This window comes from Drosophila bipectinata, chromosome 3R, assembly GCF_030179905.1.
Source record: "Drosophila bipectinata strain 14024-0381.07 chromosome 3R, DbipHiC1v2, whole genome shotgun sequence".
Lineage (NCBI taxonomy): Eukaryota > Metazoa > Arthropoda > Insecta > Diptera > Drosophilidae > Drosophila > Drosophila bipectinata.
The window spans coordinates 4,637,173-4,662,001 of record NC_091739.1 but is presented as its reverse complement, the minus strand read 5'-3'; the positions used below and the strand labels follow the sequence as shown (position 1 = coordinate 4,662,001).

Here is a 24,829-nt window from a genome sequence, read left to right as displayed (position 1 = left end):
CTCTTGGCACTTGGCTGCACAAAAGTTGGCCCAAACAATTAATTAAACTAATGACTTGGTGAAAATATCGTAGATGGTGGTTTGTGAAAAAGTTGAATCAGCAGGTTTATTAATTAAAGTGTTTCACTAAAGATGAGTTAACAAAACCTGTAGATTTAAGGTGCGCAGTATTTTCTGTAAATGTTGAAGAATTCCCTAAGAATTTAGTATCAATTGATTGGTTTGTTAATTTAGGCGAGCCAAAGTTCAATTCTCCAGCAGCAATTATTCAAATTATTCAAGTTTTTGTTTATGTCATAGAAAAGTTTGTTTCTGTTCAAAGTTTGCCGTGAGCCTCGTTTATCATTTCCTCCAACAAATGCAAAAAAATCGCTTATAATATATATCAAAAGCATTCGAGAGAGCGGAGAATTTTCTGAGAAAAAATAAATGAATTCGTTTGACTGAAATAGTAATTACTGGCAGCCAGCGAAGCATCCAAATGGCGCCGTTGTCCGGCAATTTGTAGAATATTTTATTTAATTTAAGCTGTCAGCCGGTCGGAATACATTCTCAAATGATCTGTTTGACCGGTCGGGCTAATTGCTAGAAAGTAGCTTACAAAATGTAAATAAATGTAGAGCTGTAGGAACGCTAATTTACATGTGTTCAGGCCCTTGCATTTTGAATGCTCAACAAATTACTGAAAGACCTTGTGCCACTTCACGGGAGCACTCCTTTTGTCCCAATTACATGCCCTATCCTTGCCCCATTTATATATTTTTCCATATTTATTCTGAGGGGCGTGTCTGCCCCCAAATGCAACCTAATATAAGTTTTGCGTGTGGCCAGAAAATCAGCTGGCTGTTAGTCAGAGCCCGAGACATGGCCATGCAATTTGCCAAGTGTCAGTCTGTCCGGCTCAAAAACACGCAAGTGGCCCCGAAAAATGTGGGTGTAGTGGGGGTGGCATGAAAATTCCGTCTAAGCCAAGTTTCTTAGGACCTATTTAGGGCCATGAAGCTTTCAACAGCGACTCCAGTTTAACGACTTGCCCATAAAAATAGTTGGCTGCAGCTTAACAATAAAATACCAAATAATTGTGGGCCATAAAAGTTAAGTTGTTAATTGTTTTGTGTCCTGCGCTCATCGCGTGTCCTGTAGTGCCAAAAACGGGGTATAATCCAAACAGCGGGGTGGGCGATAAGACATAGACTCGCTGCCAATGAATTGTTGCTACTAGGCACCCGCTGGCCAAGTTCTAACGAGCAGACAGACGTCTGCTTGTCAATGCCCAGCCATATTTTATGAGCCAAGACCCACAAAAGGAAAAACTAAGGATACAAAATTCGCCACAAAAATACAAACTAGCAACTCGCTCGGCAAAAACAATGTTAAATAATTCATTTGGCCAAAGCTAAAAGTTTTGCGTGAGAATTTTGCCATATTACACGAAGGCAGGAGGCAGTTGTTGACGTCTGCCCCGCCCCCGGCCGCTAAATAAAGGGGCTGCGTGCTAAACCGGAAATGAAAACTCTCTTAATTGCCTTGAAGTATGCAAGCAATTGGCGTAGTAGTTCTTGTTGTTGTGTTGTGTTGGATTTATCTATGTATTTTATTGTTGTATCCCTCCGGCAGATAATAACCGGGCAACTACAAGCTCTTCTTCTTTTCGCCGGGGGCCAACACGGGGCCAAGGGTTGGGGGCCAATAAAGTTCTGCGGTGTCAGTGAACCTCTAGTTGGGCAACTATAATTGCCAATTCTTGTCGAAAGCTTATTGAACTTTTGTTTTTCTTTCGCAGGCCGGGAGGCCTCGGGCCTCCTAAATTATGTATTCCCAACGTATTTGTGTCTTCTTCGAGTTTCCTTCTGCTTTTAGGACATTAATTTTGAATAAAGGTCTTATTTTTGGTTTTCTATTTTGAGATAAGATTATCGTTTAATAGTTTTGGATAGCTAAAAAAGATTAAAAATTTATTTAAATACTTTAATTCTATTTACCATAATTGTCATCGACAGCCGCATAGGGAGGCGTGGCATCGTTAAAACCCATACCATTGCCGCCGCCCACTCCGTTGCCGTTGCCATTGCCCATTTCCCCCGCCACCGGAACCGGAACTGCGTTCGCAAAGGCCAACGTGGTGGCCGGCACATCCGGTGGCTGATCCTGTTGCTCGATCGAGGTGGCTGAAGTGCTCTTTGGCGGCTGCTCTTCAGACTTTTGTGTGGTTTTCTGGGCGGTGGAGCTGTCGGGGATGACGGTGCCCATATTGAAATCAGTCTCGAGGGTTTCCCAGCCGGAACCGGTGGTCTCGGCCTCGGCATTGACTAGATCGGCCAGACTGCGGTCGGAAGAGCTGGCATTGCTTGCCACTGGGACAGTGGGTGACGGTGGTGCGGTGAAGGGCGATGGGGAGGAGGCCGTGGAGCCGGATGACGAAGTGGACGACGACGTGGGCAGGGCGTTGGCGCAGTGCTCCGAAATGCTGGCAAAGAGCAGCAAGTGGAAGAAGGCTCTCAATAGGGCGTGCTGGGGGCGTGACATGGTGGTTCCTTGAACTTGGCAATCTGGCTTTTCCCACGTAGATTCGCTCGCTTTGTGCGTTTTTTATTATTTATATTTTGTTCACTTTTGTGCGTTTTCGTCCCACTTTTTAGCAGGACTGAGTTGAGTTCAGGTATTTCTCTTTGTTTACAACATCTTGTGCGTTGTGTTTTTTCGTACTAGGGTCTATTTATAGTTTGTGCTTTTAATGATGTTATGGATAGTTCTTAATTGATTCGACTTAAATGATTTCCATTTTGGCACTAAATATACACAACAAAATTATGGGTTAGGAAACTAAACAAAAGCTTCTATTATCTCTGATGATTCACTGAGTTTTGTGTTTTTTTGTTTTGCATCCAGCCTGTGTTGTAAAAAAATGCTGTTGCTGTGTAACACATTTTTCAAAGCGGGCCACAACCCAGAAAAAAAGTTGAAAAAAAAAGTATCTGAACCCGAGTCGAACCCCATCAAATACAAGCTTTTTTTTTTTGGTTTACTTTTATTTATGATAATTTATTGCATTTTTTCAATGCTCCTCCCCGGCCATTGTTATACCCTTGCAGAGGGTATTATAATTTTGTCCAAAAGTGTGCAACGCAGTGAAGGAGACATCTCCGACCCTATAAAGTATATATATTCTTGATCAGGATCACCTCCTGAGTTGATATGAGCATGTCCGTCTGTCCGTCTGTCCGTCTGTCCGTCTGTCCGTCTGTCTGTTTCTACGCAAACTAGTCTCTCAGTTTTAAAGCTATCGACTTGAAACTTTGCACACACCCTTCTTTCCTTTGCACGCAGTATATAAGTCGGAACGGCCCGGATCGGCCGACTATATCCTATAGCTGCCATATAACTGATAGATCGGAAATGGTATAACTTTGGTGTTTTTAGAGTTAGAGGGCTAAAAATTGACATGAGAGCTACTTTTGGCAAAAGACTACGTCATGCCAAATTTCATAAGGATCGGCCGACTATATCTTATAGCTGCCATATAACTGAACGATCGGAAATGACCCAACTTTCGTGTTTTTGAAGATAGAAAGCTGGAATTTAATACAGATTCTAGTTTTGGCCAGTTGATCCAACCTACCAAATTTCATTAGGATCGGCCGACTATATCCTATAGCTGCCATATAGCTGAACGATCGGAAATGGTATTTGGTAGAAATATCAACTTTCGTATTTTTGAAGATAGAAGCTTGGGACTTTTTTTAGATTTTGTATTGTAATAAATTGGATTATATATTCCTATTCCCATAAGGATCGGCCTACTATATCCGATGTTTGCGATATATATCCGGTTTTAACTGCAAGGGTATATAAACTTCGGCTCCGCCCGAAGTTAGCTTTCCTTTCTTGTTTTAGTTCTGCCTTTCGCTATTGCTCACACTTTGTGTTTTCTCTGTTCTCTGCCGCTTTTGTTTATCGCGTTTTCTTCGCACTTTCCTGGGCCCTATTGTTTCTTATTTTTTGCTGAATCCCTTGAGTTCAATGGGGTTCATCCGCCGGCAAAGATGCAGCCGCATTAAAAATACACTCTCGGCCATAAGTGTGCTCACACTTACGAGACGGCTGCATGCATATATAAATAAATATCTTCATACACCCGTGCCCGTACGGAGCTACAGGCATATACTATATAATATGAAGAGTTGGCCAACAAATTGGCAAACCCCACAAACGACTTGCTGACGACATGTGTGCGCCATCTGTGGGCTCAGATTATGGCTGGAGGGGCTAAAAATGGCAGAAGCGCAGGGAGGAGGCCACAAAAAATCGAGTAAAATTAATGATTGGGCGTAGAGATTAGGCCAGAGGCAAAACCTAAATGCTCTACGAAGAAATATTTTCAAGAAAATTCTTACAAAAATCAAAGATTTTCTGAGATACTTAGAGGGAAATTTATGTCTGCGAAATACAGACATTTACTTTTAAAATGAAACCGCTAATGGTTGATTCTGGAAATCAGGGAATGGGAGATATCTGCTTGAATTCAAAATTATTTCATACTCTGTATGAGTCTTCGGTGACATTACGGGATTACCACACACTTGTTACTCAACACTGATTCATTCACAATCTGTCATTTTGATAACGGTCTACATCTTGTTGAGGAGACTATCTAATAGTTATTGTACCATACTCTACTCTTACACAAAAAAGTATCTGAGACCAATCGATCTTAATCCATAAACACCTCAACTGGACTAGAGTTTTCTTAACGACACCGGAAAAATGAAAAATTCCAGCACATTTTCCGCTTCTCTTTATTCTTCCCTTTGTGCCCAGCAATTGCAGTGCACTGAACAAAAAAGCCAGATCTACAGCGGAAGTGAGGGGAGCGGAGCTGTAATGGACAAAGTGCAAATTACAGGGAGCTCGTGCTGATTCATTCAGAATTAGCCACCGCACGCTATATCCACTGGGTCTTCGAGCGAGCTATAGTAACGTGATGTTGCTCGTGTTTGGCCAGCTAACCGCAACCGCAGTCGGCGTCGCAGCTGCAGCTGGCGCCGCTGCTGACGGTGTGGCTAATTAGCAGCTCATCAAGTTGCCGCATGCAAAAAGTAAGCCAAAGAGCCAGCTTTGAGCCATAGTATTTAGTCATACACGGGGAGAAACAAATTATACTACTATCCCTAGTAGGACTAACAAACTATAAAAAAAAATCCCTTAGAATTTATGGTTTTTTAAAATAAATATAATATTAAAATAATTTGTATTTCAAAAGCTATTCAGTTATGAACAATAAAATAGTCGTATTAATCTTTATGTGTGGTAAAGACGGATATATGTAATATCTGGTGTTGGATAACCGCAAGTACGACGACTTTATAAAAATAGAAACACAAAAGATTATTGAATCAGTTGAAGGGAAAGGGGCGAAACAATAAAATGAAATGGTTAAACGGGTCGAAGTCAAAGTCTGTGGCAAGTGGGAGTTGGGTGTTAGGAAGTGGAAAGCGGAAAGTAGACGACGAGCATGTCGCGACTCTGATCCCGGCCATGGAAATTGGCCAATCAAGCGACAATTGTCGGCCATTTGTGGTCAGTAAGTACTTAATAACGGTAAACGGGTCAGAGACTTCCAAGTGGACAACTCTGATTAGCATGCGATAGCCCGCGATGACCCGCCTATGACAACAACAGACAGATAATTGAAAATCACTAAAAGTACTAAGAGCCCAAGGGCGGGGGACAGAAATCAATTGGCAGAAAGAAAATTGTCTGACAACTGCAGGCCGAAACCAGTGGGAAGTCGTCTCCTCAGCCAGTATCTGTGTGGGTCTCTCACACACATGCAGGTCTCAAAAGACTCAACGGATTCGTTGTGACGACATGGGGCACCGAATCAGTCACTGCCCATAGATATAAAAATACACAAATAATGGACAATCCGGCTGTCCCAATAGATGTTTTTTGACGAAAAGTGAAATGGTCCGAGGGAGGGAACAATATCTAAGGTAACCGGAAGAGCTGTGTGGGAGGAGGCTCTCAATTGGCAGCGGATATCGACGGCTTAGAAAGGTTTTAGCATTCACCTGACAATCTAAAGGAAAATAAGCTGATTTCCCAAAGATAGTGGGCTGAAATAGGCTTATTGATATACTTTCCATCGTAAACTTTGATTATAATTTTACTTTGAAGTTCAAAAGAAAAGGGTAATTAACTTTTCCTTAGTATAAGCACCTATAAATTACAACTAATAAAAATAATCGTTAAAATTAAAACCAGCTTGCCCAACTCTAAACTATTATTAGCCTTCGTATTGGGAGCAATTTTCCCCCAGCCCCATGGCAGTTTTGATGCATTTTCCTGGAAGCACTCGCGTGCTACAAACTCACTACCTTCAATCCAAACAAACTCTCGACTCCTCCCAAATGCTCCATAATGAGCGTGAGATTCCCTGATAACCCACATCTCCCCACCGGAGTACCGGAGTATCTATTTCTGTTTGGTTCTGTCTCACCTGCTACCCGGACTACCTACAGATTGTTTGTCTAGCGGAGCCCCCAATCGGCTCTTATGAATGGCCCACATTGTGAACGCTATGAAATAAAATCACTTGTTTGTTTATCCAGCCAACACTTCGAATGGCGTTAATTTGTAAGCCAAACAAATGTGTACATAAATGCAGCAGTCGGGGGAGCGGAAAGAAGCTGAGAAAAAGTGAAGTGAAAGAAAGTTGTTGGTCGAAAGGGGACCCTAGGGATCCTAAGAAGTTTGCATCTAATTCGCCCTTTTTTTGTAAATTTGTTAAATTTATATTCAGAGTTTTCCAGAGTAGCCCTAATTTTTTCCCAAGTGTGGCCCAAAATATTGACAGTCATGGGCTAAGGTCAGTGCACCAGGATTGCGAAATCGTAGGAAAACCTACGAAATGAACATGCGCATGCACCAAGAACTGGCAACTGGCAACTGGGATATGGGAAATGCGGAAAACGGAAAAACAGGACTCTGTGGGATGTGCGAAAAATCAATAGAGCCGGATCCGGGAGTCGCAGTGCACGTGCTACAGATACAAATCCGAGTGCGAAAAGCCGCAAGGGGCCAAGCGGGGGGAATCCAAATTCGCTGCAGAAAATGCGACCCAGCCCCAAAAGCTGAGCCGGAATTGTGTCACTTAACTGTCAGCGAATTGCGCAGTTCAGATACCTATGTATGGTATATATTTTTTAATAGTGCAGAGGGGTTATCATGCTCTTTGTTATAATTTATGAAATTTTTTGCGTTCTACAGCCCCCATCCGGTAGTGTCATCTGCCCAATATGCTAAATTATTGACATAATTTGCCTTGTAAATGGCTTACGAGTCGAGCTTCATTCGCCGCAGACAAAGCGGTAAAATGTCAACAAAACAGAGCCACTGCGAGAGCGTGTGCTGGGCGCTCTCCCCGAAGAGAGCAGAGCCGAGAGGTGAGACTCGTTTTGAGCGAATTTGCCTGGCCTTTGGCTTGCGAGTTGTGGAGTTCTTTTTTGTTTTATTGATTTCTTGAAAGGTACACAAAATGCGAATAGCAACAACAACAGCACCACCAACAACAACATTGCGCGGAACAAAGAAGAAAACAACAAAAACACACGAATAGGATGAAGAAGCGACAGCAGCACGCCAAGAAGGTCCAAAAATCTACAAGATATTCTTTTTTGTAAAGCTGATTCGCAGCTTATATCGGGTTCTTCAGTTATTATATTATGGGTGACACAAATGATGGTTTTATTGTTAGTGTCTTTTTTATTTTGCACCCATCTATCAAGCACACACATGGGTAGCTCTGGGCCACAACGAAAGATACAAAAGTATCTGAAGAGTTCTATATGGATTCTTGGATTCTATACGGGTTGGAAAAAAGGCGGCTGCTGCGCAAGAGTCCCATCCATTTTTTTCACAGTCACTTTTCCACTTGATTTTCACACTTTTCTGGACAACACTGGCTGTATTTGTTCTTGTCAGCACTTTGTTCAAGTTTTAGTGGGTTTCATTGAGGGTTTTATTTAATTTTCGTTGGATATTTGCCTTTTTTGCATGGCCACAATCAGAATAAAAACCAATGCGACGAGACTACGACGGCGACTGATGAAGATGACAGAGAAAGAGACAGAGAGGCGAACCGAAACCGAACGCACACTGTCAGATGAATTCGCCGTGGTGCGGCGTGCCGCTTTGCTGCTTACGGCTGAATTCGCCGCCTGATGCGGCAGCTGCTTTAGATACTCTCGCTCTCGCGGAGACTTAAAAAGAGAGGGTGTGTGTGAGTTCGGCGAGGAACTCGCTCAATTTTAGAGTCTGGCGAGTGGGGAAATTTTCATTTTATGGGAATTTCTAGAAATTGGCGCGCAATTTAAATGGGAATTTCAATTACCCTGCGGCAACTGCTATTATTAAAATGATTGCATATCAGTGTCTGCTGCTGATAGCGGGCATTTGGATTTCCCATTATCTGTAAAACTAATAACCCAGATTGCGTTTATCTTCAGTAATTAGTTTGTAATATTCTACTGAAGGTAGCTCTGATTAGTTATTATCTATATAGGGAGGGAGCAGTAAATTAAATAAACGTTACACAGACAAAAATGCATGCAAGACTTCGATGGCAAACTTATAAAATATCCCGAATGTTATAGCGATTATAATTTTGTTAACTAACCATGTTAGGCATCAATAAAAAGCCCTTTCTCGAGTTCGCCCCCTTTCATTGTGCATGATTCCTCCCACGGAAGATACATCATTAGGAATTAGAATGAAATTACCTGCCTATGCAGGGAACCACTTGAAAACTCATTATAACAGTAGCGGGTAACCAACACAATCGCACACCTCCTGCCACACCACCAGGCCACACTTATACACACATAGGAGCTTTAGTAACTGGCAGTTACATCAGCCACAAAAGTAGGCGTTTCCAAGTTGCCCCAGAGGCGTTAAAGCACTTAGATTTATGGCCCTAAACGCACACACTGGCACAACACGCCCATACCCAATACTCGTACATCCGACTCTGTATATGTATTGCTAAATGTATAGGTATATAAAGGATGTGGCATATAGCCTTTGGCAGTCCAGGACTTTGACTCATTTTATGCATTTAATAAAAACTTTCACTTTGGCGCTAGCACTTCATTTTTTAAGGTTTTCGGCACTGCAAAAAATTGTATTAAAAAACGGATATCCTTTTCAAGGATTCGGGTCAAGTTAGAAAAAATGTTACCATTATTTTTAAACATGTATATTTTAGGTAAAAACTTCTTTATAACAAACATTTTTAAAATTATTAATTTTAATAGAGTGCTTTTCCCAGTGTTGATACTGCAGCCTCAAAAGTTTTCTCGCTTGCATTGAAGTTAAGTACTTAAAAAGCAATTTCCCCTGCCTCAAGCTTGCCTCAACAAAATAAAAAAAAGGATGTGGGCCCGAAAATGTTAATGAAATGATTTGAATTATGCTTACGCTCGAATATAATACGTTTTGCTCTCTTATTATTTCTGGCTTATTAAAAAGTTAAAAAAACAGTGGCGAGGTGTTGCCTGGCATGACCAATAGCCAATGGCAGTACGAAGAGCAACCGCAGCTGCTGCGGTGAGATCATGGAGTTCGGGCTGCTAAAGTATGAAAAAAGCATAAAACCCATCAAAATAATGTTAATTCATTAAGTGGCAGTAACTTGGTCGGGCGCCCAAGTGTAGGCTATAAAAATTTAACGCACAGAAGGAGTCGCCGGAAGCCTTAGGAGCGACAGGAATAGGACCTGCCCCCGGGCAAGCAACGTGCACAAAATGAATGATTTTTATTTATATTTTATGGTTTTATTTTTTTTTCTTTTTGCTTTTGCCGCTTCTCTCCGGTTTCGGGTCCTGGTAATTAGAGCAGGTTTATGCCGCACTCTGTTCGCCAGGTGTGTGTATTTCATGCCGCAACACGGGCAGAGGCAGCAGCGGCTTACAATAAACTGGAAAATTATGAGAATGAGTTTTCTTAACTTTTTTCGTTCTTCTTCCCTTTTCCGCTACAGCTACGGCCCCCGTGCCGCGTCCTCAAGATTTATTCGTGGCACATGGCAGGCCAAATCCAAATCCCGACCAGAAGGAAGCGAGCCGAACAAGACAACGAAACCAGCAGACCAAATGAAATGAAACAAACAAGCAAAGTTAAATGAACAACTTTCGTGCATTATTTATCTGAAAAGTGTGAGCAGCAGTGAGAACAAGGCCGTATAATTCATTGGTTTTAGCAGAAAAAGTCGACTAGTGAATACTTTTAAATAAATGCGGAGAAGTATCTCCTAAAAGTGGCCTTCTTTATAAAGTAGTTAAACTTAGAATACTTTTAGGATGTGAAATACTCAAGGAACACCTACGTTTTTTTATATTTTATTTAACTCCTGCAAATAATCAAAGAGACCCTCTCCAAAGTTAGGGCATAGTACTGTGGTTATAAAAATCATAACCACAACTGTGGCAAAAACTCGGTTATTTTACAGAAGCAGACATTGCCTTTGGCATTCTCACCCCCACCCCTGACTGATTTAAGCCGTATTGTTTCTGTGTGGGGGTCTTAGCCACTTAGTAAATATTTTATGAATTATCTGTTTTCTATTAAGAAAGATTTTAGCCGAGTAACAAAAATGTGTACCGTATGGGAAAACCGCAGACCATCAAGCTTAGCTCAGATGAGCTCTACGAAATCTAATAAACAAAAGTCGGGTCTCCAAAAGTATATATTATACTTGGGTGGGTGAGTGTGTTTTTTTGTGGTTTTTGGGGCTTTTATGAGTTAGAAGCACATAAGGTAACCTTCCTTTTTGGATCTTTATTGATACAGAAGCCGGCATCTTCAACAGTTCACTCTTATTTTGAAGTATGTCCTAAGGGATGTGATTTTTAATATGCATTAAAATTAATAAGAACACGTGTCGCTCGCTCGCACCCACGCTATTGTCCTTGTTGTCCTCAGTCCTTCGACTTCATGTTCATAATTCCGTTTTATCGCGCACAAATTTTTATAGCCGCGCCGCAGGCGTCGATTTTAAATAACGTTCAGTCTCAAAAACTGCTACCCTCATCCTTGATGGTGCAAATCCCTCCGACTCCGGCCGTTCTTACGTTGATTTTGTCGCCATTTTGGCTGGTTGTTAATTTTATGCTTATGAGATAAGGAATTGTGACAAAAACGCTGGAAAATTTATGTGCAAAGCGTTCCACGATAAAGGTGAGCAGAAGCATATGAATAAGAGATTCCCCCCAAAAATGTGATAAATACACAACACCAAATGGAGATGGAAATGAAGAGGCTGCTTCTTCATCAGTAGAGACATAGAGCGTCTTCGCCGAAGGGGTATTAGGAACAAGTTGCCAGGGGAGGATTTCTGTTTGTACTTGGCCATGAATATATTATCCCGATGAGGCTAAAAAAGGAACTCTATTGAACGCTTATAAATAGCCACTAGAGTGGGAACAACAGTTTACAAAACGGTTATATAATTTAATATTTTCCAGCTATAATCTTTATATACAACTGGTAATTAACCCAGCGGTGGAGACTGCCAGTGGTTCATAACTTCGAATCGAAAATTGGCCGAAAGGATTGCCACTAGCATCCCAACCAGTCGCAAGTCCATGTTGTGGGTGGTCAATATCAAAGTCAAGTGGGGACATGTCACATTTCCAGTCATGGCTTCACATAACCACAGAGCCAATCCGTGTGCCCCGAGCTAAGTGGGTCAATTACGTTGCAATTGCTTGGGACTCGAGCCCGAGCGGAGTGGCTCAAGCCAGGTCATGACTTCGACTCGATGGCCGATCTACCGCTTTGACAGCTGGCATTTGGCCTGCTGCTTCTAACGGAAATCAAAGTGGTTTCTATGGACCCAGGGCTGTGGGTTAATTATTGTTTTATGATTTGTTTGTACGCACCCAGGGGCAGCCTCACCATCTTCTGTGGCCAGCTGGCGAAATGAACATTTCGCACACTCCCCCTCCCCGGATGATGCAGTGACGATGCTAAAAGGTAACCTAGCGGTACAGGTGGGCAAAATGCAATTACCACGCCCACTGCCATGGTCTTTTTGCACCCGCGTGTCGCCCCATTCTTTAACTAACGAACAATAAAACGAAATTGAATTTTGCGCTTTTAACGCCAAACGCACAAAGGCAATAACTGAAAAAGAGAGAGCAGCTCCGCCAAAGGAGGTGGTCAGGTGTCTATGTGTGAGCGTGTGGATGCATGCCGTGAGGATGCACTGAAAAAATATTACATTACAATAAATATTAAAAACTACAAATTCATTATATAACCATGCATGTATCCTAAGAGCCTCATGCTTTGGATTTCAAATCTCTATATATTTCTCTCAGTGTAGTTGTTTTAGTGCACCACACTTGTAGTTTATACGGGGAGTATTGAGTGCGACATGGCATGGCTGCCACCCGTAGAATTAAGCCAATTATATGCTGCACTTTTGACATTAAATTCGATTCAATTTATTTGGTTGCAGTACTTTTTTGGCCAGCGGCTCTTTTTCACAGGACCCCCTAGCCCCCACAGAGCCCTCTTTTCCCTGGAAAATTCTACTGTTATTGCTGCTGTGGCAATAATAATGACGACGATAATGCTGGTGATGATGATGGTGCTGCTACTGATGCTTGAACTGCTTTCTAGCTGCCTCAAAGGGTTATTGTTGTTTGCTCGGAATTTAATTTCATGCTCACACACTCATCGCAATTTGCTGATGCTGTTTAATATCGTTGTTGCTGTTGTCCAGTCCGGATCTCTGTCGTTACAAAGCTGCGGAAATTATCCGCTTGCTGCTGTCGAAATAAGTGAAAAATATTCCATTTCAGGGGTATCCTTTGCTTTATTTTGGGAATTTTTAATGATTTACTTACACTGATATTCATATTTTGCTTACAGGATTTTTTTGTGAGAAGTAAAAATTTGGTTTTTCTTCGAATCTCCGAATAATAGAAGAAACAATAATTTCCTTTCAAAATAGTATTTATTTGAGAATGCAGCTTGCATGCAATGGCAACCAAAACTGTGGCTTTCCGCCACCTGTTAAGTTCTTTCCTTGCAGCTGTCACATCATCAACTCAGGCCCTTAGACATATCAATCGCAGGCGGTATAAAGGACTGAGAGGACCAGACTTTCAAATTTATGATTCCCATTATGGGGAACAGTCAGTCAGTCAGTGAGTCAGTCCCACACATGACATGCTCATGGCCTCCACTGCGGTGGCACTCCTGTTCCAAGTGCCGAGTTGTCGAAAGTGCCGGGCGCTGTTGCCATTGTTGCAGTTGTTGTTGGCGTTGACTAAATGGCAGACAACATTGTGAACATAATGCTGGCATAATAATATTTCTGTCGCTGCAATGATCTGCATAGCAACGTCCTCACAATGAAATCACTAGCCCAGAAGATGGAGGGGTCTGCTCAGAGGGACTCTGCTGAGTTGGTTGCCATTTGTCTGGGCCATTACTCACAGTAAACAATCTTTGCAAAATGTGGGCTGTAACTTTCCCCAGTCCCTCCACTCCACCCCCTCCTTTCACCATTCACTGTAACTTCTATAAATTCCATAGAAAAATGCAGTTTTATTGAAAAATATTTGCTGCTCCCTTTGCGTTGCCGTTTTTGGAAAAAAGGCACATCGAGATAAATGGGGAGGAGGTATACATGTATGTACTCCAGCATATTCGAAAATTTAATTACAAATTTTAATGTTGTACCATTAGTATTCTATGTTTCCCTACCATATCCTTCAGGCCTTCTCTTTTCTAAAAAAATGAGTCCTATTAGTGAAGTTTCACTTAAAAACTTGTAAGCTTAAGAAGGGCTGGAAGAAACTTTATAGAAAAATTATGTTAAGATGTTAAACTTGATAAGCAGTTATTACCAAGTTTTATGGCAATTGAGAAACCATAAAATGTGAAAAAGATAAAAGAACTTAAAAGGAGCCCAAGTCAGGTTAGAGGTGAAAATAAAAGGTTAAGCTTGAGACCTCCAACCAGAGAGGCGGCTGCATCAGGCAAAGTGGTTTCTGTTTAATGCACCTGCAAAATGTTGAGATGTTTTCGCTATATCTGCGTATATCCTATATATGTCCTTTATTTTCTTTCTCTTTCTATGCATTTTCTCTTTCCTTTCGTTTAAGCCAGGTCTCATTTGTTGTTCCTGTGTGTAGATGATATGCCTGCGATTTCAGCACGAAACCGAGACGTATGATGATGTTGATGATGATGATGACACACGCATACTATCTGACACGAGGGGGGTAGTAAGTAAGGGGTGATTTGGAGGCAGAGAGGGATGGGGGATGTGGAGGCGGAGGGGCGTCATAAACAACAGACAAGTTGCACATGCACTGGAGCATAACTACTCGGTTGCACAGAACTGCCAGGCCAACTACACTTGGAAATAACTAAATATTAAATCAAGTTAAATATATTATATTATGATAGTTTATAACTAAGCCTCATTAAATTTAAGATGTAAGCAACCACCAAATGTTAGTTTAAAAATTGTATTGCCCAAAAAAATGCATAAGTCTTTTATATCAATATTTTTGTCCCAGTGCTTGGTAACTTCTCGGGCCAAAGCGAAAAAGTCAGGCCAACGGCAAAAACTAGGGGAAAACAAGGAAAAAAGAGGGGAAACTGGCAAAGGGAATCAGCTTGTGCATATTTTAACTCCCACAGGAAAAATTTCACAAGACAGCTACGGAAGTATGACGAACGAGAGCGGCTCCGGCTTGGAAATGGGATGAGATGTTGGCCAACAACTGTGACCAAACAATGTTGAAGCTTTGATGAACCTTAAAAGACAACAACAATGCCAGCTGCAACAGGGAATATGACAAAATATAGAATGGAGAGAAATGGAACGAGGAGCTTGGAGCTGAGGGATGGGAGCTGGCAGATCGGAGTGTCTGCATGGCCAAAGGGGCGTATGAGTGTTAAAAAATGCTCGCTCCGGTGTCCGGATGGATTGGAGTTGCACTGCTGGGGTTTTCGGGTGTTTGTGTGGGTGTTGACTCGTCACTTTAAGCAAATGGTGATGAATGCGTTGTCGTTGAATCCCCGGGATGGCCCAGAACATTGGCATATTTTATGCAATACACACCACAATGGCCAGAAGAGAGGGAGGTCCTGCCGGGATTGGAGAATGAGTGCTCAATAGTTTTGTGGTTTTTCGACAAGCTTTTTCGGTCGACAACCATTTTTCAATTAATTGTCAAGAGGTTTGCGTTGAGATTGAGTTGAAACTAAAAGGTTTACCGAGCTGAATCCGAGTCACTTAAAGGTATTGTGGCTTTTTTGTCTCAATATATTTAAAACTCTCCAACAGTATTAATTGATATTGCACACTAAGTCTCTAATTTGAATTTATGCCGCCCAAGTGTATTGAAGTGCCCCCAAAAAATGCTGTCCCATAAATAATGTAGAATGTATATTTATTACTTTTCACCCGGTTCGTTTTGAAACCCGGTTCGTTTCAAAATGCATCAATTTGCAAAATGCCACGCCCCTCATGCACACACTAGTGTCTGCTTGCCACAGAGTAGTAGTCCAGCCATTTTTAGTTTAAATTGTTAAAGAGTTTTGTGACATTTGGATTTGTCTGTGGTTTCCGGTTTCCTTTTTTCAGCTGTCATGTTACCAGCTGGGCAAAAAAGTTTGTTATCGTTATAATTGATTAATTAAATCTTGCCAACAAGATTGAGCAGGACACGCATACCCCAATACCCAGTCCCATTTACAGAATGAAACAAAGCACAATTTTATGTGGCACAGATACATGGCATAGCTACATATATGTATTTATTGGAATATATATGCGAAGAGACCGAGAGTTGCACATTTTGCTGGTTGCTGGCAAAAGTTAAGCAAAAGTTGTCGCAGCTGAAAACTTTTTATAGCAAACATTTTTTGGCTCTCGTTGTTTTTACTTTACATATTTCCGTATGTACGAGTTGAATTCTCATGCTGCTCACTTGTCATGCTGTCAATTGGCAAAACGACTGACAAGAAGCCAGCTTCTCCGAGCACTCAACCTTCAACCTCCAGTCGACAGTCCACAGCTCACAGCCCACAGCCTGCCACCCACTCACATGGAAGAAGAGACGACGTCGTCGTCAGACTGATATGTCATTACTTATATGGGCACTTGAAAAGTTTCGAGTGAAATGTGCGCCAGTCAGATGAGGATTAAGTGAGGGAGGGCTCTCCCCAGATAAGGTTTCCATCCAGCTTTCGGAGATAACTCCTTCTGCACGTTAAATATAATCAGATTAATAACTGTAAACATTTGTACAGGTATGCGAACGTATGCATGTAGACGCCCCACCACCTGCTCGGAAAGATTCCTGCATTCGAAATAGATTGAATTTCGTGTTTTGAAGTTGAGTTATTGCAAACGGAAATCGATCCTTGGCACTCATTACAACGACACCCCTTTTGCCGCTGCCGGTGCCGCTGCTACCACTGCCGGGATTGTGATTAGTCCGGAGTCCTCCGGACTCCTGGGACGGAGGTCGGGCAAACTGAACTGAATTGAATGGAGCTTGATTGATTTATATTCACCTACGGATATGCCAGGCGAATCCTGCACTGCAATCGAATCCTGTTTGCAGTTAGTTAACTAAGGTGAAAAATGAGCTGGCAAATGTCCAGGAAAGTTCGATTCGATGGTTGAAACTGCACAGGTGTAATAAAACTCCTTAGACGTCAGAATTCTTAAACAAACTTTCAGCTAAAACTGTGGCAAATAACTAAACTTGATTTAAAAGGGCAGTCAATGATTGACATATCTGTGCTTTCGTTTTAAGCCCCAAGCCTTTTAAAAATTCGCCACACACTTTTATTTTAAATCCCGTTCCACTTTTTTTATAGCCCGTAAATTGCATTGTTTTAAATATTTTGCCATGGCCAAAAACCTGCTGTCATTATTCAAAAATCCCATGCGAGACAAAGCCCGGGGGCTAGCCGTGAAGCCGAATCGTTAAATAAACAATAAAGCTCCGCACTTAATTAATTGTATTGTTTGGGCCGCGGAATGCCATTAAATAAATATGGATTTAGTTGAAAAATATTTATTATTTTTAAGCCGTGCCACAGACACACGCGAAATGTTGCCACAGGACCTGCCGAGAGTGCGATTGAGGGACGAGGTCTTCCCACCCACCCGATGAGACCTTCACCCATGTGACAAATAGGACAAGTGGTCTGAGTGAATTGATAATTTTAATTAAGCGCTAATATTTTAATTTATTATTATGATGTTGTCATCTCGTCGACTGTCTCTGTGTGAGTGTGTGTCTAAATAAACACACGGGCAGGTGTGTGTGCTTGATTTTGCGCCATGCGTCTGGTTTTTATGTGACAGGTGCAGAATACACGGGGCGTATGAGTGACGTGATATGAACCTGTCAGGACAGTTGACTCTATCAAGAGCTCATACCCGCCTATAGTTTCCACACACCCTGCCGCCACAACTCTGCCAAGGAAGCTATTTAATTTTATGAATTATTGATGCATATTGTGTATTCTCACTCATGGCGAACCAATTAGGCCTGCAGCTACTTTTTATATTGCATATGTGTGGCTGAGCAGCCGATGATTTATAATTACATTTGCCTGACTGGATCAGCTGCCCAGGACGAAGGACGAAGGACAGAGAGTCCCTGTCCCTTTCGATCTCTGTGGCTGATTTATGCGGTCGCTCAACTCGGGATTAGTTTTATTTACACGCCATTGGCTGTCCGGTGCAAATAGCTCTCCATTTGATTGCCTCTGCGTGCAGCTGTGTGCATTTTCGTTTTGCACCTGGCCGGCCAGGCGGCTCTGTGTGTGAGCTGAGCTCTTTATGGAGCAGTTCATTTTAATTAAACCACTGACAAGTCATACGCAAATTATTGGCTGATATATTGACATACCCGGGCATAAATTGCATCACGCATCGACTTACCTGCAAGTGGAAAGGAGAATGCAAATTTTAATTAATTAACGAGCTAAGAGTGTTGGTATTTCAATAAAATTAAATCAAATAAATTAGCTCAGTTTAAACGCGATGCGATTGTAAAAAGTGTAACTTAATCAAGTTCGCCATTTATTTTAATTAGTTTTTTAATAAATCGAATATTGCCTCAATAAAAGTTAAACATCCGCAATTCACAATTGTAAATTGTTTGAAAAAATCTGAATTGCTCTAACCAAGACCGGTAAGTAATTATTATTATGATTTGCGTTAAAGCCAACCAGTATTGGCCCAATCATGTGGACTATTTTGTAAGAACTTTAATAGACTTGTGTAGAATGTAATGTAATTTCAGATCCAATCATCTGGCAAGTCCTTCTGGGTTTCTTATCCTCTCCGGACGATATTTAATATTTGCCCCGCCACTTTCCACTACACAGCTGCATAGTGCTCTGGATAAATAGGGAAAAGGAAATGGAAAGGCCAGGGACCCGAAAGAAAGTCGAATGAGCTGGAAGCCTGTCGACGGCTTAGCGGCAAAATCAATGACACAATAAATATTTGTGCAGCCCTTAACCGTCGAGTGTTTAACAAGACCAAGGCTCTGTATATACGTACATATATACCTTCTGATATATATTTATAAATGTAGACAGAGAAAAACTAGAATAAACAGAAAACTTTCGCCCACCGATTCAATCTAGGACATTTCTTTTAAAGAGCTCGATAGAAAAGTTTTAGATAACAAAAAATTGGCCAGAAAGTATTTTGGCAAGCCACATTGGCAACTGTTGGCCTTCACTTTACTTTCATTATCTATTCGTCCTTTTTAAATAGACTTCTCTGAAAGTAGTTTTTGGGTGAAAATTTAAAAAATTCAATAGGCATCGACCAATAAATCCATATATTCGTTGTAAGCACACTCTAGAGCCTTGAAAAACAGACACTGTTTGAATTTTTCACATTCGAGTGTCTTTCGGAAAGTGGGCCAGAAAGAAAGTAGCCATATGTGTGTGTGTGCGACTGTAGCGCGCATGTTTATTGCACTTTGGGGAATTTCATGCCCGAAACACGACCCAACTCAACCAAATTCGAGGCGAGCCAGCCTGGCTTGGGCCGCTTAATGTGGCAGAAAAATGTGTAAATTTACGTCGAAGTGAGCTCAGAAGTTTTGCCGCCTGCCTGGGTTTCTGTCTTATTTTTTTCGTTATCCTCCGCCTTTTTTTATTCTGGGTCTAGGTCTGGGGAGTGTGTGGGTCCCCAAGTAAATTGAAAAATGTAGCTTACTGGTCGGAGGCAAAAGTGTGGCAAGTGAAATAAAAATGGCAAATGGCCAGAGAGATATAAGCAATGAGCTACAGGATTACACGAAACTCACTTGTGTGGGGATGACATGTCGAGGGTTCTAAATTATTTTTTCTCGCAACTTTATCAACAGGAAAATCAAAGTGCATTCGAGGGAGTGTCCTCCGACTTTTGGCAAGAGCGTAAAACAAGGATGCGGAAGGAAGCCAGAGAGATATTTTAATGGGAGCATAAAATGCATTGCATAGTTGCCAATGCCAGAGAGTTGCAATCAAACCGCTCAGGAGGAATCATAACAAATCATGGCCAAAAAGGCCATGTAATAACTCAGCTGTCGTCTCATTGTATTCTGATTTTTATTGCTCATCACGGACGAATTTCGTTTTGTTTCGGTTCGGTTCAGTTCAGTTTGGTTTGGCTTTGGCTTTGTATCTTCATTCCAGCGATTTGTTTTCCGCATTTTTTATTTTTATTTATTTTCCAGGAAATCCACTGCATGGTTATCCATCTACTTCTTTGCTTTGCCAACGGAAATCACAATATCATATGCGAAAAATCAGAGACTGTTGTTTATGTGATTTATGCGGTAGTGCGCCAAAAAGGGAGAAAAGTTGGTGGTTCTGGTGTTGCAACTTCGCAGTTAAAAGCGTTTCAACAATGTGGAAAATGAAATGCACACGAAAGTCAAGCAGACAAAATGGGGGAGTGCAGAAAGGATAACTACACCTGGTTTCCCTCGTTTTTTTCGGGGCATACTACGAGTATTTTCATAAATAAACACGCAGTTGCGGAGTTGTGTATTCCTTGGATACTTTTAGGGGGCGTTTTTAAATCCGGTCAGGCAACAATTATATTTTAATTGCTTTTTTTTTACTTCTGGCCAAACTGAGAACATTTCTGTCAATCAGAGGCAGGCAGGCAGGCAGTCGGGCAGTCGGTCCAGGAGCAAAAGTTTTTCAATTTTGCAGCAACAAATAGCTAACAATTGCTGTTTATACACACAGAGGCCGGCATCCCAGCGGCGTTGTCCCGTGGATTCAATCAATATGGAACACAATTGGTCCATTCACACGCCCATTTCTTTTTCCCGCCCTGCACCCTCGATGGCCATCGAAAAGCGAAGAAAAAGAAGCGGCTAAGGGCAGAGTCTGATTCAGCACAGTTTGGCCAACTTTAGCTAACAAAAAATTAATTTAAAAACTTATTTCAATACCAAACTGTGCTCGGGACATTAAGTGATAGAGAGAGGGCCGGGGCGTATAACATTTTAATAAGATTAAAATGAAAATGTTGTAACAGTTTGGCAATGTCCACATCCAACAAAAAGCAAAGGCAGAGCTGTTTTTCACTACACTTTCTATCTCTGTCGCTTTTTGTTGTGTATGGCCTCTGCTTTTGATTTTCGTTTAAAAAGTCGTTTAAGGGTCATGAACTTTTGGGCCGAACGACATCAATTCATTTTTCATTTATGGCAATCTATTGAAAAGCAAATTTTAATATTTCATCTTGCGTGCAAATGCAGAATTTGTCTGCTGCTATGCAAAGGTTAATCAATTTGTTTGATCCTTTATTTTGTCCATATACACATTTATGATTTTTTGTAACTGCAAGCAAACATAAATATTTGCATTGTGAAATTTGTGGGTAATAACTTATTTACCATACGTTTGAATTGTTTGTATGGCTTTTAATTCAGTCATTTCTGCATGCTGGTGAGCAAAAAATAAATACAGAATTTAATAGGGAATTAAAATTCTCCTTAATTGGCAAACATTTATTCCTATTTTCAGTGAAAACCTCTGGCAGAAGTCAAACAAGAAAGTGCAACATTTGTTACACATCCAATAGAGCAGCTCCTCGAAAAAGGCTTCACTTAAAAACCGAAAAGAGAAGCGGGATTTTACAGCATGCCACATGCCCCCTAAGTATTACGACACGAAAATGGCATTGCAGCGGGGGCGTGACACATAAAAAGGAAAACCAGAAAAGCCAGGGCACAAAAAAGCAAAAAAAAAAAAAGGGAAAAACTGCAGCCAGAAAACCAAACAAACACACAAGAAGGAAAAATAGCTGAAAATCATTCAGCGAGCAGAGGGCACAACATAAAAGCTGAGCATCTGGGTGGGACTTCAGTGCTAATGTCGCTACCCGTTCCCAATTTTCTTCCCAATTTTCCGAGCATTTTCCGCCCTTCGCTGCAGCGAGCTGCTGTGCTGCCATTGCACACTTTCACCCACTGTGCTGTGGAGTGTGAAGCACACTTTTGGCATAATACAACAAAATTGATTTGCCGCATGCATCATTATCAGCAACGTTTTTGGTGTTGCCCTTGTTGTCGTCATCATCACGTTGCCGCCATTCTGCCGTTCTACCACCCTGGCTCTTACTTACCCTGCACTCGAGGGCCTTGGGATCTTGGGGAACTCTCTTCCGCCCTCAAAGCCCCAACACTCTTGTGGCCCATTGAATGCAATGGCGCTCATTCATTCAACGTTTTGCAACTCATAAGAAGCAGCAATTGAAGCATCATTAGCTGCAAGTTTTCAACTCCTTCGTCGACCCACACTGCGTATGAGTAATGTATGCATGCCATTTACATTGATTTGTGGCGGAACGTTGGAATGCTACCAAAGCAGACATCGATATACACATACTGAATGTGCATATATGTATGTAGGGTATATATATGTATTCCCCAACTTGGAAACTTTCTTCTAATGCTTCAGTCAAGTGGCTCAAAGTGGGGCATCGATGGGTTTTCAGCTTAACCAAAGCCATCAATTATGGGGAAATTTCGCTGAAATTTGTGCTGCATTTCTGTTCACTTCGAGCAATTGAAAATGTATTTTCCCTCGAACTTTAAAACTTTGCTTTCGAAGTTTATGTTTGTGTCGATAATATCTGTATTTCTTATATCCACAGAGGATTCAATTTTTTCTCATGGAATTTCCGAAGGCGAAGGCGGTTCTTGGCATCAACAAAAATAAATTCAATACGCACAAGCAGGGCCGGATGGTGGAAAAATAGTGTGGACTCTGCAAAATAAGTAGATGCAAACAGAACGCACCTAGAAAAAACGAGCTTTCATATTTTTATTAAGAAAATATTTTCTATTTATGAGAAAACTTGTTTTAGATATTTTTTTTATTTCCACAGAAATAGCTATTTGTTTCTTAGCCATTTTCAGAGTCGTGTCTGCCTAATAATTTTTTCCAGTACACGCTTAGATGTGTGCGTGTGTGTTTAGGATCTTAGCATACATATGGGTTAGCTTAGCTTGTTGTTTTTTATCCCGCTATTGTGGAGACCGTTGTTCCATGACGTTATCACGTACGCTAATGCGACAAAAGCGCAACGACGAGCAAAATGTTTTGAAAATTTACTTAGCTCGGCTTCCTGGCGAATGCCCCCATCTTAACCCCTCTATGCCGGGTTTTTCTGTGGCTTCGACATCCCAGGGTCTTACGCTTTTCTTTGTGCCCGGCTCAAGACTCTCCTGTTTTTTCTCCAGCTACTGTTTTTTCCTATTTTCAGGTTCTTGTTCGCCATCCATACATATTTTGCTTTATTTGCATTCCTCGGGCCACATCCGTTGCCGTTTCCGGGCGCTTCTTTAAGCGCAAAATACTTTTCCGTTCCTCGAGTGGCGGGGCATGTGGCAGAAAACTGAAAATAATATTTGGGGCGCGTGCTTTTTGGTCATGCGGGACACGCGGCGTATACGTAACGCTCAGGTTAAGCGATTGTACCCACATGTGTACAGTTGCTCTCAAAATATTATTACTTTGCATCTGGGTTTCAGGACTACTTTTTAAAAACAAATAAGGAATAACCTCGTGTCTTACTGTGCCAGTTAGTTGGTAGCTTTCATTAGAATACAATATGAAATTATAACGATACATGACACTGGGTGGCACTGTACTTCTTACGCCACCTGTGGATGAGGCCCCGAAAATCCCACAGAACCGCAAATGTACAATGCAGGCAGGGAAGCCTGTCCTCCGTTCTGGTTTGGTTTGGTCTGGTTTGGTTGGCTCTGGTCCTTGGTTTGGTTTTTGGGTTCGATGCTCGGCTCAGGTGCGGTATGCGGTTGAGGGGCCGTGCCAGCGTTGTAGCCACCGTGATGTGTTTATACATTTTGTGAAATGACAGAAATTGAATAAAATTTATATGTTTTACGCGACGTCGGTGGAGCCTCGGTGGCATAGAGAACCCGCACAGGGCCAAAAGCGAAACAAAAAACCAAAACAAATACACTTTCTGCGAATATTGGTGGTTGAAACCATCTACGACCCCGACCTCCTGTCACAATTTCGAGCATGAAATATATGCGAAGGTCGTTTGATGTTTCCTCTCTCGGAAGCATTTACTTTTTGGTGTATTTTTTGAAAGAGTTGACAGTGCAGATTTAATCCGTAATAAATCAATTGAAATAAGATTTTTTTTAAAGAATGCTTTAAGTACTAGAATGTCTGGTGAATCGCCTTATAAGTAGCTTGACAAAGGAACCGCATACCATAAATGGTGGAATGAAATTAACGCGAAGCGCAGAGCGGGGAGAAACTTCAGGTTGGCAAGAGCTCAAGTTATGCAAAACGTTGGGCGTGGCCAAGACGGGCTCTTACAATGGCTGCAAATCATGATAACTGGCCAACAGAGAGACGGCGGGAAATAGGTGAAGACAATGGCCGGGATTCCTGGACGTTCAAGGTTGTCATTGTGCTGGCTTACTGCACGGCACAAAGCCCTGATTAATTGGCGCTATTTATAATTAAATTGCGTCCTAAGCTGTAATCACTATTCTTGGTTGCTAAGCCCCATTTCCCCCCTCCAGCCCTTCTGTCTTTTGAAAGTGTCAAAGGATTTCCGTCTTTGACTACATCAAAAGCTGGAATATAATTTTCCCACAAACGAACGTTCTGATTCAATTAATGCCGCTTTGACTTTAACTCGACTGGCTTGGCAAGGAGTATAAAGCTGGCCAAGAGAGCGAAAAGTGTTGGCCATGTGCTGCCGCCAGCAGATGCGGAACTTGACATGTTGTGTGCCGAGGATATTGCCAAACAGGATTTCCAGGCTACAAGGCATTTCCAACAAAATGCAACCAGACTAAACAAATGCAAGAAGCTACTGACTCAAGCAGATGGACAGTGGAATCTGAAGAGTTTTGGGTGGAAAATATTTAAGAAAAATAAGTCGTTTCATACCCTCAGAAAAAGTATGAATTACAGAGCATATTTAAAAGAAATGTGAAATTTTTAGCACAAATTGTAGTCTATTAAAATGTATTTTTCAGCCACTGTGCACTGTGTGGGTTGGACATTTCCGCTGTCCGTTGGCGGAGCCTGCAATCGGGTCTCTTGTAGTTGTAATACCAGCTACAACACCAGCAACTACAACCAGCCAGCCAGCCAGCAGTCAGGGCGCATTTCAAATGCAAATGTGTTTGTGGTGTAAATGCAATTTTACAAAATTTTATATAAGCCAGGCAGACAGAGAGAACAAATACAGCAGGGGAGATTTTAG

The 24,829-nt window shown here is 41.6% G+C and overlaps 1 protein-coding gene across 7 annotated transcripts in view; it reads right to left on the bottom strand.

The window, feature by feature from the left end:
• The window catches only part of Ptp99A (Protein tyrosine phosphatase 99A), a 114,117-nt gene that overhangs the window by 20,800 nt on the left and 68,488 nt on the right, over window positions 1-24,829 (bottom strand). For 2 of the 7 annotated variants that reach the window (XM_017245468.3, XM_017245470.3), the window contains exons 1-2: window positions 8,047-8,136; window positions 1,983-2,789 (exon numbers count right to left, since the gene is read on the bottom strand). The exons of the other annotated variants lie outside the window; for them this stretch is intronic. In XM_017245468.3, coding sequence (XP_017100957.2) covers window positions 1,983-2,526 — 544 coding nt within the window. In that variant the 5' untranslated portion in view covers window positions 2,527-2,789; window positions 8,047-8,136. Of the gene's footprint in view, window positions 1-1,982; window positions 2,790-8,046; window positions 8,137-24,829 lie in introns of those variants that run through there. 7 annotated transcript variants of the gene reach the window in all.